Consider the following 15151-nt stretch of genomic DNA (forward strand, 5'->3'; position numbering starts at 1 on the left):
AATAGCTTTCTATGGGGCCGCAAAATTGGCCCGCAAAAATTCAATGGTGCCCTGTGTGCCGTACATACGGCCGTGGAAAAATATCGAGCTTGCTCGATATTTTTCACAGCGTACGGACACGGCGCCCATTTAAATCAATGGGGCCACAAAAGCAAACCGGACTTTTGTTTTTGCGGCACGCCTTCACTTCCGGTTTTGCAGAATGCCTTTTTTTTTCCTCCAATACTATTTCCATAGTATTGGGAAAACAATGGCGATCTGCAAACATTTTTTTCCGGCCCGTTATTGCGGTACACCACAAAAAAATGCGGTGATACGACCCGCAAAAAATGCGGTAAGTGTAAAACCACCCTTAGTATGATTCCCTGATTGTCAACGCACCATAGCAATTGAGAAGAGTGAAGGCAAAGCACTAGTATTGGCGCATCTAATGTTATGTGCAACTTCTCGGGTGGCTGCGGGCTGGTATTTTTAGGCTGGAAAGGGCTCAATGACCAGGGACCTTCCCAGCCTGACAATATCAGCCCACAGCTGTTTGCTACACCTTTGCTGGTTGGAAAAAAAAGAAACAAATAGGGGGCCACACAGAAATTAATTTTTTTCATTTGTTTATTTATTAGGATAAAACAAGCTTAGAAAGCTCTACAGTGAACTCTGCATGAAAGGCACCAAAGGGTGCATGTATATAATATGTAGGGGGAACTTATGAAATTATATATGAGGATGTGTGTTCTTATGGTCAATTTGCTGTGCTGTGCTGTGCTGGCTGATTCAACTTCTTGGCTCCTTTTGAGATGTGTGCGAGAAAATCAGATGGTATATGCATGGTCGGTGTGCCATCCGTTTTTTTTTTTTTTTTTTTTTAAACCAGCTTTCCATTGATTTTCTTATACAAATTAAAGAATAAAAAGGATAAGTATTAGCATACAAAAATATTTCAAACGTCATAATAGTTATCAAGGAATCTCAATGCATTCACATAATCCTTCCAATTTGCCTTTTTCACCTCCTCCTCCTTATATATTCTTCCTTCCTGTTTTCCTTCTCCCATACTTCAACAGTTTGTCTTAAATCCAAACTTACTTAACAACCCTATCCCTTCCCTCCCACTCCCCATGCGACTCTGCCTCGGAACCTCTCCCTATAATTTCAGCTTACCTAGTGATCCTAACAGATCTTCCTTCATATACCATTCAGTAGATACAAATGTTAACATTATTTGCCTTATTTCTTCTCCTGAGCATATACCACTTATGAACTTTCTCCATTTACTGAAAAAAATTGCTGTCGATCCTTCCTTGCTCCTCCACCACCACTTTCTCCAGCATGAGTGTTTTTTTCAGCTGGCTTATCACCTCTTCTCTCGAGGGAATTTCTCTCACCAACCATTTCTGGAGAATTGACCTTTTACTTATCATGACTATATCATGGAAGAGAGATGGTATTGTACCCCCTCCTTTATCCCCTCCCTCCTGATGATGATAATGGAATAGCCAAGCCATTGGTTCCAGCTCCAAGTTTCTATTCCAGATTGTTCGAACCAATCCCTGAACTTGCTTCCAAAATCCCTCAATTTTTCCACACTGCCAAATCCCATGGTATAGGTCCGTTCTTTCCGTATCACATTTCGGACATTTCACCAGTTTGTCTTGTCTAATATTCAAAAAATTGAAACCATATATGGCCCTATGTAGAAGTCTGTATTGAGTTTCTCTCCAGATTTTGTTTACTATCTTCTTCCTCATCTCCATCCACCGTTTAAAGATTTTTTCTTCCCCTTCTTGGTCTCCCAACTGCTTTGCCCATCCCTCTAAAATTTTCCCTGGTATGATGGGAACTAATGCTTCTCGCAAGTCCCTATAGAGACCCGTAATGGTTTTTTTTTTTTTTTTTTTCTTTCTCACACCTATTGATTTGCACTGGCGAGTCTCATCTGATATACACAGCCACTCGCAGCATGCTGCAGTTTATTTGTTTTTTTCCATTGCATTGCACTCGTCCTATCTATACACAAGTGGGAGTGAGTCCTTAGTGTCGGATTTGGAATGTCCTGAGCAGAATCGGAGTTTATCATTGTATCTATTCACACTGCCACATTTAGCAGCTAGAGGTCAGTGGAGCCTGAAAGCACATGCATCCTCTTAATTCGATCCATATCTTATCTTCCATAGTGGCTAGGAGGCCTCACAGGAACAGGAAAAAGGCCACAAACCGTTCGATTTGTTTCATGGAGCGTCAGACAGCAAAGATTCCACGTTTCAGGAAGTTGCAGCTGAAAGTTAAGGAGTTAATTTCTGCTGTCCGAAGTCATCCTGCGCTCTGGGACCCTTCTGACCGTGGGTACAGTGACCGACAGAAGAAAGCAGATGCATGGACAGCTGTGTGCTGCCATTTGTACCCAGACTGGGAAAGCCTTGATAACAGAGACCAAGGGATCCTTGGTAAATACAGTCATGTCATTTTATTACAAAACAAAAGTAACTAACCATAGTATTATAATGAATTTTTAAAGCACCATTGATTCCATGGTGCTGTACATGTGAAAAAGGTTACATACATATTGCATACTTATTTAGATTACAATGAACAAACAGTGAGAGACTGGTACAGAATGGGACAGCAAGTTGCCCTCACAGGTTTACAATCTACAGGGTAATGGGAGGAGACAGTAGGTCAGGGGATACAGCAGCTCCGGTGGTAGTGAGGTGGCAGCAGCAATTATTGCATGCTCTAAGCTTTCTTAAATAGCCGGGTTTTCAGGTTTCATCTGAAGTTTCCAAATGTGGGGTATAATCCCACATGTTGAGGCACTGACATTTAGAAGATGGGAGATGCTATGGAGAAATCTTGGAGGTGGTTGCGTTACTGACATAAGAGCGAAGGAGAGACGGTCATGCGACGTATCCTTACGTCCCTGTGACCTGGATGCGTCCCGGTGATTTTGCACGCACATGGGCTGTGCGATCACCGGCGGGAGTCTGCTGATTCTCACGGCTGACACCCGACACTCAGTGATCCAACTTGCTCGCAACATTTCGGGAGCATGTAGAGGTATAAGAGCCCCTCTTGTCCTTTTATCGGAGACCCTGCGATGTCAAACGATGTCCCGATCGTTGCCATTGTGACCCGAAGTTGTCATGATGACTTCCGGGTCACCAGAGCTAGGAAAGTTGTTTGATCATACTCAGAGCAAGATCAGCAACTTGCTGTCAGTGCACAGCTGATAGTTTGCATAGCCAAAAAAAAGTGGAATAAAACTTGATCAAAAAGACGAATATAAATAAAAATGGTACCACTGAAAATGTCATCTTGTCTCACAAAAAAACAGGCTGCCATACAGCTCCATCAGCGGAAAAATAAAAAAAGTTCTAGCTCTCAGACTAAAGCAATGCAAAAATAATTATTTTTTCTCTGGTCACCTTCCACGACAGCAGTATTGGAAGATGTCTCCCCGCCCTAATGGGGGACAGGAAATGCACAAGAGGCTAAATAACCCTCCCCCTCCTACTACCTCCAGTGTTTTTCCTGTCCCCTATGGGGCATGAAGAGGTCCGGATAGTGCTGCCGTGGCCGGCAACCGGAGGCACTTTTCGAAATACCTGGAAGCCGGGAGGCCGACGATCGGGGGCTCCGCTTTCCTCCATCTGGCAGGCCGCTCCCGTCTCCGCTGCGGCGTGACTCGGGACCCCCTCCCGCCTCTCCTGCACCCCCCCAGCAGGGTAAAGCGAGGCGGCGACGTGCGCCCGGGGTCCTCGGTGAGCTCCCCGGGGTCGTCATCCTCACAGCGGCGGGCGCACCGGAAGTGACGCGGCGCCGAACTTCCGGTTCATCATCCCAGCGTTCCAGGTGGAACACTTAAGCGGCCAATATGGCGGCCGCCGATAGGGACTGGCGGCGTCTCGGGCCCAAGCTAATCTATGCCCCCCCCCCTCCCCACACCGATCAGCCACCAAGGCGAACCGGGACTAAGGGGGAGGAGGACGGGACGACCACGGACAGCTGCGGAATCAGCCGCAAGGAGGGGTGATCTAGATTGCCACCACCTGTGGACCAGGGGAGGAGGAGCACAGTACACGCTGATGGACCTTGGCTATTAAAACCCTGGTCAGAGGGCGTCCAGGCAAGGCCATTTCTGCACTGGTGACTGTGACAGACTGACCATGGACGGTGATAAGCCCTCTCGATCTGCTTTTGGGGAGCCCAGCGTTCACCCTTTTACTGTAAGTAGTGGGGTGGGTCCCCCTTTATTCTGTCCAGGTGGTCACTGAGGTGACTCAGCATGCCTTCTATTTTAGGGAGACAAGGCCCCTGACCCCGTAAAGAAACCAAGCTGCAAGTGTGTGTGGTACCAAACTTCCCTCGACACATAGGAAGAAAGTATGTCATCCCTGCACGGATGACGTAATACGTGCAGAGCAGCCCTCCCTACTGGACAGTATAAAAACCCTCATCAAACAAGAAGTCCAAACTTCTATGATGACAGTTGCCCAGATCCTGACACCACAGCCCCCTCCTGCTAGGAAAAGGAAAGCGGCCCCTGTGGAATCGGACTTGGGCGAAATTGATACCTCTAACTCAGAGGACGCATGGGAGAATGAGAGTTCCACTTCCGCCCCCAAACCCGATAACAAAAAATACTACTACTCGTCGGAGGACAAACAATGACAGTATTCCGGTCCGGGGGCCGACTCGAATTTCATAGATCAATGGCAGTCCATAACCTCAAACCAATGGGTTCTCCCCACCATTCGCGACGGACTGAGATTGGAATTCGAGAGTCCTCCCCCTCAATGCCTGAGAATAACCTCTCTACAGGTGCACCTCCAGAGATCTTTGCTGTCAGACATAAAAACACTTCTGCAAGCAAGAGCGATCTCCCCAGTCCCACATCAGGAGGTAGTCAGAGGCCTCTACTCTCGCCTCTTCATAGTCGTAAAACCCTCAGGGAAACACAGGGTTATTATAAACTTGAAGCCATTAAACCAAGTGGTGAAGTACAGGCGATTCAAGATGGAGTCAGTCAAGGCAGCAATCCCTCTCATAGGACAGGATTGGGTGATGGCTACAATAGACCTGAGGGATGCTTACTACCATGTCCCGATTCATCCAGACCACAGGAGATTCCTCAGGTTTGCTGTATCTCAGGGGTCCCAGGTCAACCACTACCAATTCAACGTCCTACCGTTTGGAGTGTCAATCAGCCCCTCGTGTATTTACCAAGGTGATGGCAGAGGCAATGATCTTCATTCGCCAGCAAGGGATCTGCATTGTCCCATACCTAGACGACCTTCTAATAATAGCTCCATCCATATCTCGCCTGAACCAGGATGTAGGGAAATCTCTAGAAATTTTACAATCCTTGGGTTGGATCCCCAACCTGGAGAAATCAGACCTTCATCCCTCAACAAGGAAAAAGTTCTTGGGGCTACTCCTGGACTCGGGAAAGCGAACATCTTTTCTACCCAGGGAGCGACAACTCGACCTGGTTCAGACACTCTCCAAGTTCAGAGCCCAGAGAGCACCAACCCTGAGAGACTCAATGTCCATGCTAGGTTCACTTACAGTATGTATCCAAGCAGTCTCCTGGGCCCAAGCCCATACTCGGGTCCTTCAGTCCTATGTACTCCGGTGTTCAAGGAAACACCGGAATATACTGACCAGGAGAACCCCTCTTCCCGGTTATGTAAAGGCGTCTCAGATGGTGGCTGAACCGCCAGAATCTCCAGCAGGGGGTAAGCTGGGATCAGCTTCCCCTGAAAATCATCACCACAGATGCCAGTCAGAGAGGCTGGGGTGCTATAGTGGAGAAATCACACTTCCAGGGGGTATGGCCCATAGACATCAGAACCAGCTCCTCAAATGTGAGAGAACTGAGAGCGGTAGAGGAAGTGCTGAAGGCAGCATCGACCCTTGTCCAAAATCATCATATACGTGTCTGCTCAGACAATATGACTACAGTGTCCTACATCCGTCACCAAGGAGGCACGAAATTTTCCAACCTAAAATTTGTGGCTGCAAGAATCTTTTCTTGGGCAGAGAAGCATCTACTGTCCATATCGGCAGTGCATCTAAGGGCGTCGGACAACGTGGAGGCAGACTTCCTCAGCAGGAGGGATGTTCATCCCAGGGAATGGAGCCTAGACCAAACAGTCTTTTTGTCTCAAGGTAGACCTCTTTGCCAGTGGTCAAAATACGAAGGTGGAAACATTTTTCTCCCTCAGCCCCACCGACGGAAAATAGATGCCTTCTCCCATCCTTGGCACTTCAATCTAGCCTGCGCCTTCCCTCCGGTTCCCATGATAGCGAGAACACTACAGAAGATACGGGCAGAACAAGTCGTTACAATCTTGGTGGCTCCCTTGTGGCCAGGGAGAAGCTGGTACGGAGCCCTACGAAACATGGCTCAAGAAGGTCCAATACTTCTGCCCCAGAGAGCCAATCTTCTTCGCCATGGCCCTCTACTGCACCCAGACCCGCAGAAAATGAACCTGGCGGCCTGGTTACTGAACCCAGAATCCTAAAGGCTAGAGGCCTATCTGAAAAAGTAATTCAAACCCTACAAAAGAGTAGGAAACCAGTGACTAATGCCATTTATGGTAAGGTCTGGAAGAAGTTCTCATCTTGGTGCTCCCCAAATTTTCCAGATCCCTTCCATCCTAATATTGCACAAATCTTAGAATTCCTTCAGGACGGGCTGGATCTGGGACTCACACCTAGCACTTTAAAGGTGCAAGTTTCAGCCCTTAGCTCATTCTACGACCAGGACCTGGCAAGTCATCGATGGGTCAAACGATTCATGACCTCAGCATCTAGGATCCGTCCCAGACTCCGTAGCCAGATCCCCCCCTGGGACTTGAACCTAGTTCTCAGGGGCCTGACCAGTGAACCATTTGAACCATTGTCTTCCACAACTCTGAAAAACTTAACGCTAAAAACCATGTTCCTAGTAGCAATTACTACCGCAAGACGCATAGGGGAATTGCAGGCCCTGTCAATACAGGAGCCATATTTAACTATCATGGAGGATAGCATCATCCTGGGATTAGATCCCTCTTTTATGCCTAAGGTAGTCTCGAACTTTCACAGGTTCCAGGACATTGTATTGCCTTCCTTCTGTCCAAACCCCTGCAACATGAAAGAAGTGTTCCACACCCTCGATGTCCGCAGAGTAGTTCTCTTATACCTACAGCAGACGGAAAGTTGGAGGATTGACCAAAACGATGAAGGAAAACGAAGAAATACATCAGGATAAGACTTTGCCAACAAACAGCAACCTTGTACGCCTTCAGAGTCCTCCTGGATGGAGAAAGAAAAATGTTGTGAAGAAGAAACGGAGAGTGGTGGTCATGGGGGATTCCCTGTTGAGAGGAACAGAGGCCGCTATCTGCAGACCGGATATAACTTCAAGAGAAATGTGCTGTCTTCCAGGTGCAAAAATTAAAGATGTGTCTGACAGGATATCAGGACTCTTCAGACCTACAGATGACTACCCATTCCTGCTACTACATGTGGGGACAAATGACACCGCAAGAAATGACCTGGAAACCATCTGCAGAGACTTTGAAGACTTAGGCAAGAAAGTGAAAGAACTGGGAGCGCAGGTAGTCTTCTCTTCCATCCTCCCAGTGGATGGCCATGGAACAAGGAGGTGGAATAAGATTATGCAGGTGAACAACTGGCTACGTCGATGGTGCCGTCAGCAACGATTTGGATTTATGGATCACGGAGTGAATTACTTATACGATGGACTACTTGCTAGAGATGGGATGCACCTTACGAAGACTGGAAAGCATGTATTTGTAAGTCACCTTGCTACACTTGTAAGGAGAGCTTTAAACTAGAACAACATGGGAAGGAAAGCAAAAGACCAGAAAAAGCCATACACCTGACAAATGCTATTGAGAACTCTGCTATTAGAAGTGGAAAGGAAGAACAAAGACCAAAGAATCTAATTAATAAAAATATTGGAGAAAGAGAAACCTATCACAAACTAAAATATTTCTATACTAATGCACAAAGCATGGGCAACAAACAAGGAGAATTGGAACTACAAACACAGGAAAAGAAATATGATGTCATTGGAATCACTGAAACTTGGTGGGACAATACACATGATTGGAATACAAGACTAGAAGGATACAACTTATTTGCAAGAAACAGACTAGATAAACGAGGAGGAGGTGTCGCATTGTATGTTAGAAACACGTATATCTGCACAGAGATTGAAGCTTCAGAGACTGGGAGTTCTGTGGAAACTGGGTAAGAATACAAGGACAGAACAATGGAAAGGACACCATTGTAGGCATTTACTACAGTCCACCTGTGCAAGCTGAAGATATGGATGAACTCTTTATGCATCAAATGGCCAAGTTCTCCAAAAAATATGACATAGTTGTCATGGGAGATTTCAACTATCCAGACATTTGTTGGGAATCTCTCTCAGGCAAAACTAACAGGTCAAGGAAATTCTTATCCTCTCTTGCTGACAACTTTATCTTCCAAAAGGTAGGGGAGAAAACAAGGGAAACTGCTACCTTTGATCTAATCCTTATAAACAGGGAGGAAATGGTTGAGGAGGTAAAAGTGGCTGGGACCCTAGGAGGTAGCGACCATGCTATTTTAGAATTTTGGATAACTAGAGGAGGAAGACCTGTGAAGTCTGACATCAAGGTTAGATTTCAGAAAGGCAGATTTTAAGGGATACAGAAAGAGAATTGGAGGAATCCAATGGCTGGATATCCTTAAAGACAAAAATGTCCAGGAAGGATGGGAAATCTTGAAAAATGAAATTCTCAAAGCACAATTGTTAACAATTTCGAAAAGAGGGAAGAATAGGAAGCATTTAAGGAAACCAGGATGGATGAACACAGAACTTAAGCACATGCTAAAAAGGAAGAAAAAAATGTTTATAAAATGGAAAGAGGGAGGCATCTCTAAAGAAGAATATAATGCTGTCTGCAGAACCTGCAGGGCACAAATCAGATTAACTAAAGCTGAAAATGAATTGAGGCTTGCAAGAGATGTCAAAAGCAATAATAAAGGATTTTGGGGATATGTCAAAAGTAAAAGAAAAGTCAAAGATGCTATAGGATTTTTACAGGATGAAAATGATGAAATGGTAAGACACAGGATGTTGAGAAGGCTGAACTTTTAAATTCCTATTTTGCATCTGTTTTCTCTCAGAAAGGAAATGTAACATCAACTGTTCTTCACTATCCTATTAAGAGAATAGAAGAATCCAGGATATCTATAAACAGAAAGATAGTGAGGAAACACTTAGCTAACCTAAATGAATTCAAGTCTCCAGGTCCAGATGAATTACACCCCAGAGTACTGAAGGAGAGAGCAGAAGAAATTTTTGAACCCCTCTCCATAATCTTTGAAAATTCTTGGAGAACAGGAGAAATGCCAGAAGACTGGAGAAGAGCAAATGTTGCTCCTATCTTCAAAAAGAGGAAGAAGGTGGACCCAGGCAACTATAGGCCGGTGAGTCTGACTTGTATACCAGGAAAGATCTTATTATTAACAAATTATTAAACAACATGTATGTCAGTACCTGGATAAGAATGAAGTGATTAAACAGAGTCAGCATGGGTTTGTAACTAATAAGTCATGTCAGACTAACTTAATTTCCTTCTATGACGGAATCACTGATTGGGTGGATCAAGGAAATGCTGTAGATATAGTATATCTTGACTTCAGCAAAGCATTTGACAAAGTCTCTCATACAATCCTTATTGAAAAAATGACTAAGTATGGAATGGACAAGGCAACTGTTGGGTGGATTCATAACTGGCTTAGTGATCGGACCCAAAGAGTGGTCGTAAATGGCTGCACATCCAGTTGGAAGAATGTCTCAAGTGGGGTACCACAGGGCTCTGTCCTGGGCCCTGTATTGTTCAACATCTTTATCAACGATTTAGATGAAGGAATTGAGGGTAAACTGATTAAATTTGCTGATGACACAAAGCTAGGAGGGATAGCTAATACTAGAGAAGAGAGAAAGAGGATTCAAAAAGATATAAATAAACTGGAGAAGTGGGCAGCAACTAACAGAATGGTTTTTAACAGGGAGAAATGCAAAGTACTACATCTGGGCAATAAAAATGAAAAAAGCATATACAGAATGGGAGGAATAGGGCTAAGTGACAGCACATGTGAAAAAGACTTGGGTATACTAATAGATCACAGACTGAATATGAGTCAACAGTGTGATGCAGCAGCAAAAAAGGCAAATGCAATTCTAGGATGTATTAACAGAAGCATACAGTCTAGATCACGTGAAGTCATTATTTCCCTCTACTCCTCTTTGGTCAGACCTCATCTGGAATATTGTGTCCAGTTTTGGGCACCACATTTTAAAAAAGACATCAACAAACTGGAGCAAGTTCAGAAAAGAGCGACCAGAATGGTGACCGGTCTGCAAACCCTGTCTTATGAGGAAAGGTTGCAGTATTTGGGAATGTTTAGTTTGCAAAAGAGAAGACTGAGAGGAGACTTAATAGCTGTCTACAAATATCTAAAGGGCTGTCACATTGTAGAAGGATCAACTTTATTCTCATTTGCACAAGGAAAGACTAGAAGCAATGGGATGAAACTGAATGGGAGGAGACACAGATTAGATATTAGAAAAAACATTTTGACAGAGTGATCAATGAGTGGAACAGGCTGCCACGAGAAGTGGTGAGTTCTCCTTCAATGGAAGTCTTCAAACAGAGGCTGGACAGACATCTGACTGGGATGATTTAGCGAATCCTGGTTTGAGCAGGGGGTTGGACCAGATGGCCCAGGAGGTCCCTTCCAACTCTACGATTCTATGGTTCTATGATTATTCATTCAGTTTTCAGGTCGAAATAAAGGCAAAAAGGCAGCAAAAAATACAAACGCAAATTGGATCAAGCAAGTGATTTACCTCGCCTACTCGTCACAGAACGTTCCCCCTCCTACATCATTGAGAGCCCACTCGTTCAGTAGCAACATCATGGGCAGAAAGAGGGAACGCATCTTCGGAGCAGATATGCAGAGCCGCCACCTGGTCGTCTGTCCATACATTCACCAGACATTATAGACTAAATTTCAACAGGGATTTAACGTTTGGCAGACGTGTTCTGCAGGCTGTTATCCCTCCCTAAGAAATTAGTTGTTGGTATTCCTCCGATACTGCTGTCGTGGAAGGTGACTAGAGAAAATAGAATTAGTCTTACCGGTAATTCGGTTTCTAGGAACCTTCCATGACAGCACTAATTTCCCTCCCTATCTGATATTCTACTGGATGATTCCTACACTTTGGTGGTAACTATACATGCTAGTGTGTACAGAAAAAACACTGGAGGTAGTAGGAAGGGGAGGGTTATTTAACCTCTTGTGCATTTCCTGTCCCCCATTAGGGCAGGGAGACATCCTCCGATACTGCTGTCGTAGAAGGTTCCTAGAAACCGAATTACAGGTAAGACTAATTCTATTTTTCTATAAAATAGTTTTTGTGTAAATAAAAGTGGCAAAGCATAAAGAAGAAACTGTGATATCGCTGTAATCGTACTGACCCGAAGAATAAAATTGTCTTATCTCTTTTACCACAAGCGGAACGACATAAAAAAAACAAAACAAAAAATCCTGAATTGCTGGTTTTTGTTCGTTCTGCCTCCCAACAATCGTAATAGAAAACGATCAAAAAATGTCATGTCTCAAAATGGTACCAAGAAAAACGTCAGTCTGTCCCGCAAAAAACAAGCCCTCACATTACTCCTGGTGGCTGAACTATGGAAAAATTATAGCTCAAAATATGGTGATGCAAAAATTAGTTTTTACAATAAAAATCGTCTTTTAATGTGTAACAGCAGCCAAACATAAAAACCCAATATAAATCTGGTATCGCTGTAATCGCACCGATCCAAAGAATAAAGTCGCCTAATCACTTATACCGTTCGAGGAACAACGTAAAAAATAAAAAAAAAAACAATTTTCACATGTTGAGTGTTTTTCATTCCGCCTCCCAAAGATTGTGGTAAGGCGCGGCTCACGTTTATCCTGCGCTGAGCGCTTACACCGGGGTTTGTGTGTAAATCTCTGAAATACGTGATTCAGACGGAACCCCCGGCAGTAGATTCCCTATAATGAGGCACTGTGGACGCCGTCTGACCTGTGATCTGGCGATGTCTGTCTTTTTAGGATTGCATAAAAGTGCAGTCCGCCACTGTTTTGTGGACTTCTGAAAAGGGCATTTCCCTTACACCGACTCCACGACTCCGACTCCCACATATATTACTTATAGTTAAGTGAGAAATTTATTGTAGTACGATGTGAACATCAGACATTTAATCATTTTTATGATACAATAATCAAGATATTTAGATAGAACAGAATATTTATTGGAATACAACTTTAAACTATGCAATGCTTTGCCTGCTCCATGTCATCCAAATACTTGTCAAAGTCAAACTCCTCATCTGATGAGGATGAAGATATGGCAGCAGTAGCACTGTCAGGACCCAAGTCCTCTTGCGCCTGGCAGTCCTCCTGTAGGCCACTCATCTTAACTGCTACCTCAGTCAGAGCTTCTTATCCTTTAGTAAGATGTTGATCATCAAGCAGTATAAGATGACTTGGGTCCACATAAACAGTTGCTAGAAAAATTTCATTTTCCAATAGCTGTGTCTCTCTCCGTTTCATTGAAGCAGAAATGCCATCTCTTTGGGACAGGCAAAATAGCAAGTTCTTCCATTCCCTTATGAAAATGGCAGGAGTTAAATCCTCAGCTTGTAATTTTTTAGTCACGGTAAATGGGTGATTAAGCAATTCCTTCAGTTCAGCCACCTGTGTCCATTGACCTTCATTTAGGGTTACCTGAGGGTTCGCCATATCTATAAGAAACGGTTTTAGTTCAAGCAATTGCTCAATCATTAAATAAGTGCTGCCCCTTTCCCAGCACGTCTCTTCAAGATGGAATCAATTTTAGGGGTTCTGGCGGCAATAACCAATTTCCTCACTTTTCCAATCAGATTTCCAGCATGCCCCTCTTGCAGACTATCTCTTAGTGCCGCGCGGCGCTTAGAAACCTGCTATTTACCTTAGATACCAGCTCCCAGCACCAGCATGCTGGTATCTAAGGTACACAGCAGGTTTCTAAGCGCGGCGCTTAGAAACCCGTGGTTTACCTTGGATACCAGCTCCAGCTCGCTGATAGCTGGTCTCCCGCCTGCCACACGCAGCGATGCGTGCTGGCCAGCGGGAGACCAACGATCAAAAAAATGTCCAGGGCTTTCCAGAACGATCAGCGATACCCGGCTGGGGGGCCGGTCGCTGATACCTGTCACACACAGCGCGATCGCTGTTGCGTCACAAAACTTGTGACTCAGCAGCGATCTCGCTGTGTGTGACGGGGGCTTAACTCTGCTGCCTCATTATAGTGAATGGATCCCTCGGGGATTCATCGGAATCGCATGACTCTGAGATTTAGATGGAAACCACAAAGTAAGTGGTCAGCGTACAGCGCCGGATGAATGTGATCCCAAACGTTATGGAAAATGTTCCCAATAAAAGCTTCAACTCAATCCACAAAAAAGCAAGTCCCCACTCAGGTCCATCATCTGTTAATGGAAATATAGGGGGGCTGCCATGTTACTGGTATACAATGGCTCTGGAAAAGCGAAATGGCTCCTCGATCCTCAAAAGAAATTCAGCAAATTCAGCGCTCCCAAATCCAAATGCTCCCTCTCTTCTGAGCCCCACAGCGTACCTAAACCACATATAAATAATGAACGGATCTATCTCCAGGTATCCTATAAAAACGTATTTTTTGTAAATTATTAAAAATATAAAGGAAATTCCAAGTAATCCTATAAGATATTCTACCAGAAAAGCACCCACCCTTGGTAACCTTTTGTCTCCAAGTTTATATCTAAACCAAATATCTAAAATGGAAAAAATCTGGTTACATAGAGTGAGCTTTTATAAATGCGGGCATCAGATTTGTACATGCTGTAGACATATTGAGAATACTATGGAATTTATTTCTACTACTACCAAAAAATCCTATATAAAATTAAATATTACATTAATTGCAATACCACACGTCATATACCTACTTGCCTGCTTATTTTGTAATATCCAATGCGTCGGCTGCACCACCAATCAACTGAAAATCAAATTAGACGCCACTAATATAACGAAGATGCCGCTAATAAAACAGTATTTAAATGCTCAGAGGCTTGTTAGCATTTTTCTTTACACCACAACGGGGACACTTCTACTTTGTAAAGTTATGGCCATTGAAAGAGTCTCCAAACCCCTGAGAGGCGGAGACCATCATAGAAAATCAGAGCCCCCCAAGGACAAGATCTGTCATGTCACTATGAATGATTTAAATATGTGTCATAACCATATGGGGATGGAGTGTTAAGATGGATTTAGACTGTATCGCTTGTTTTAAATTGCTGGACTTGCTATACTATGTATTTTTTCACAGTTGAAGGACGACATATATGATAGATCCTGTGTAATCATCTGACCTAGACAGAATGTTGTATATAAGGTTGATGGCAATGTCAGTATGGGATGCAATGATTAAGGACCGCAAGGAATATTTACAACCCCCATTGACTCCTTAGGCCATTTGTGATATTTTTTAATGATTTACAAATAATTATGTTTTTATGGGATATTTGGAACTGGATCCGTTTTCCATTATCAATTGGTTTTCCTGCTGCACCACTGAAGCTCCGTGCCTGGGATCCCTCTCTATAGTTGGGGGTATTTCAGTTTTTGCGTTTCCATTTTTTGCTCCCCTTCTTCCCACAGCCATAACTTTTTTTTTTTTTATAATTTTTCCACCAATATGGCCATGTGAAGGCAATTCCACAATTTTTTTTTTTTTTTTATACCATGTTCACCAAATGCTAAAATTGACCTGTCATTATGATTCTCCAGGTCATTACGAGTTATAGGTTCTTGTTTAAGTGGTGAAAAAAAAAATCCAAAGTTCGTATATTAAAAAAAAAAAAAAAAAAAAGGATCCATTTTCCAATACCCGTAGCGTCTCCATTTTTTATGATCTGGGAATAGGTGAGGGCTTATTTTTTGCGTGCCGAGCTGATGTTTTTATTGATGCTTTAGTGTAGCTACGATCTTTTGATCGCCCGTCATTGCATTTTAT

General features: G+C 43.8%; 1 protein-coding gene across 1 annotated transcript in view; it reads left to right on the forward strand.

The window, feature by feature from the left end:
* LOC141048600 (uncharacterized) overlaps positions 1-15151 on the forward strand; it is a 52760-nt gene that overhangs the window by 22164 nt on the left and 15445 nt on the right. Inside the window, exon 6 of the mRNA XM_073544346.1 lies at positions 2172-2441. Coding sequence (XP_073400447.1) covers positions 2172-2441 — 270 coding nt within the window. The remainder of the gene's footprint in view (positions 1-2171; positions 2442-15151) is intronic.

The sequence above is a fragment of the Dendrobates tinctorius genome, unplaced genomic scaffold (assembly GCF_039654945.1).
Source record: "Dendrobates tinctorius isolate UK_male_01 unplaced genomic scaffold, ASM3965494v1 ptg000137l, whole genome shotgun sequence".
Lineage (NCBI taxonomy): Eukaryota > Metazoa > Chordata > Amphibia > Anura > Dendrobatidae > Dendrobates > Dendrobates tinctorius.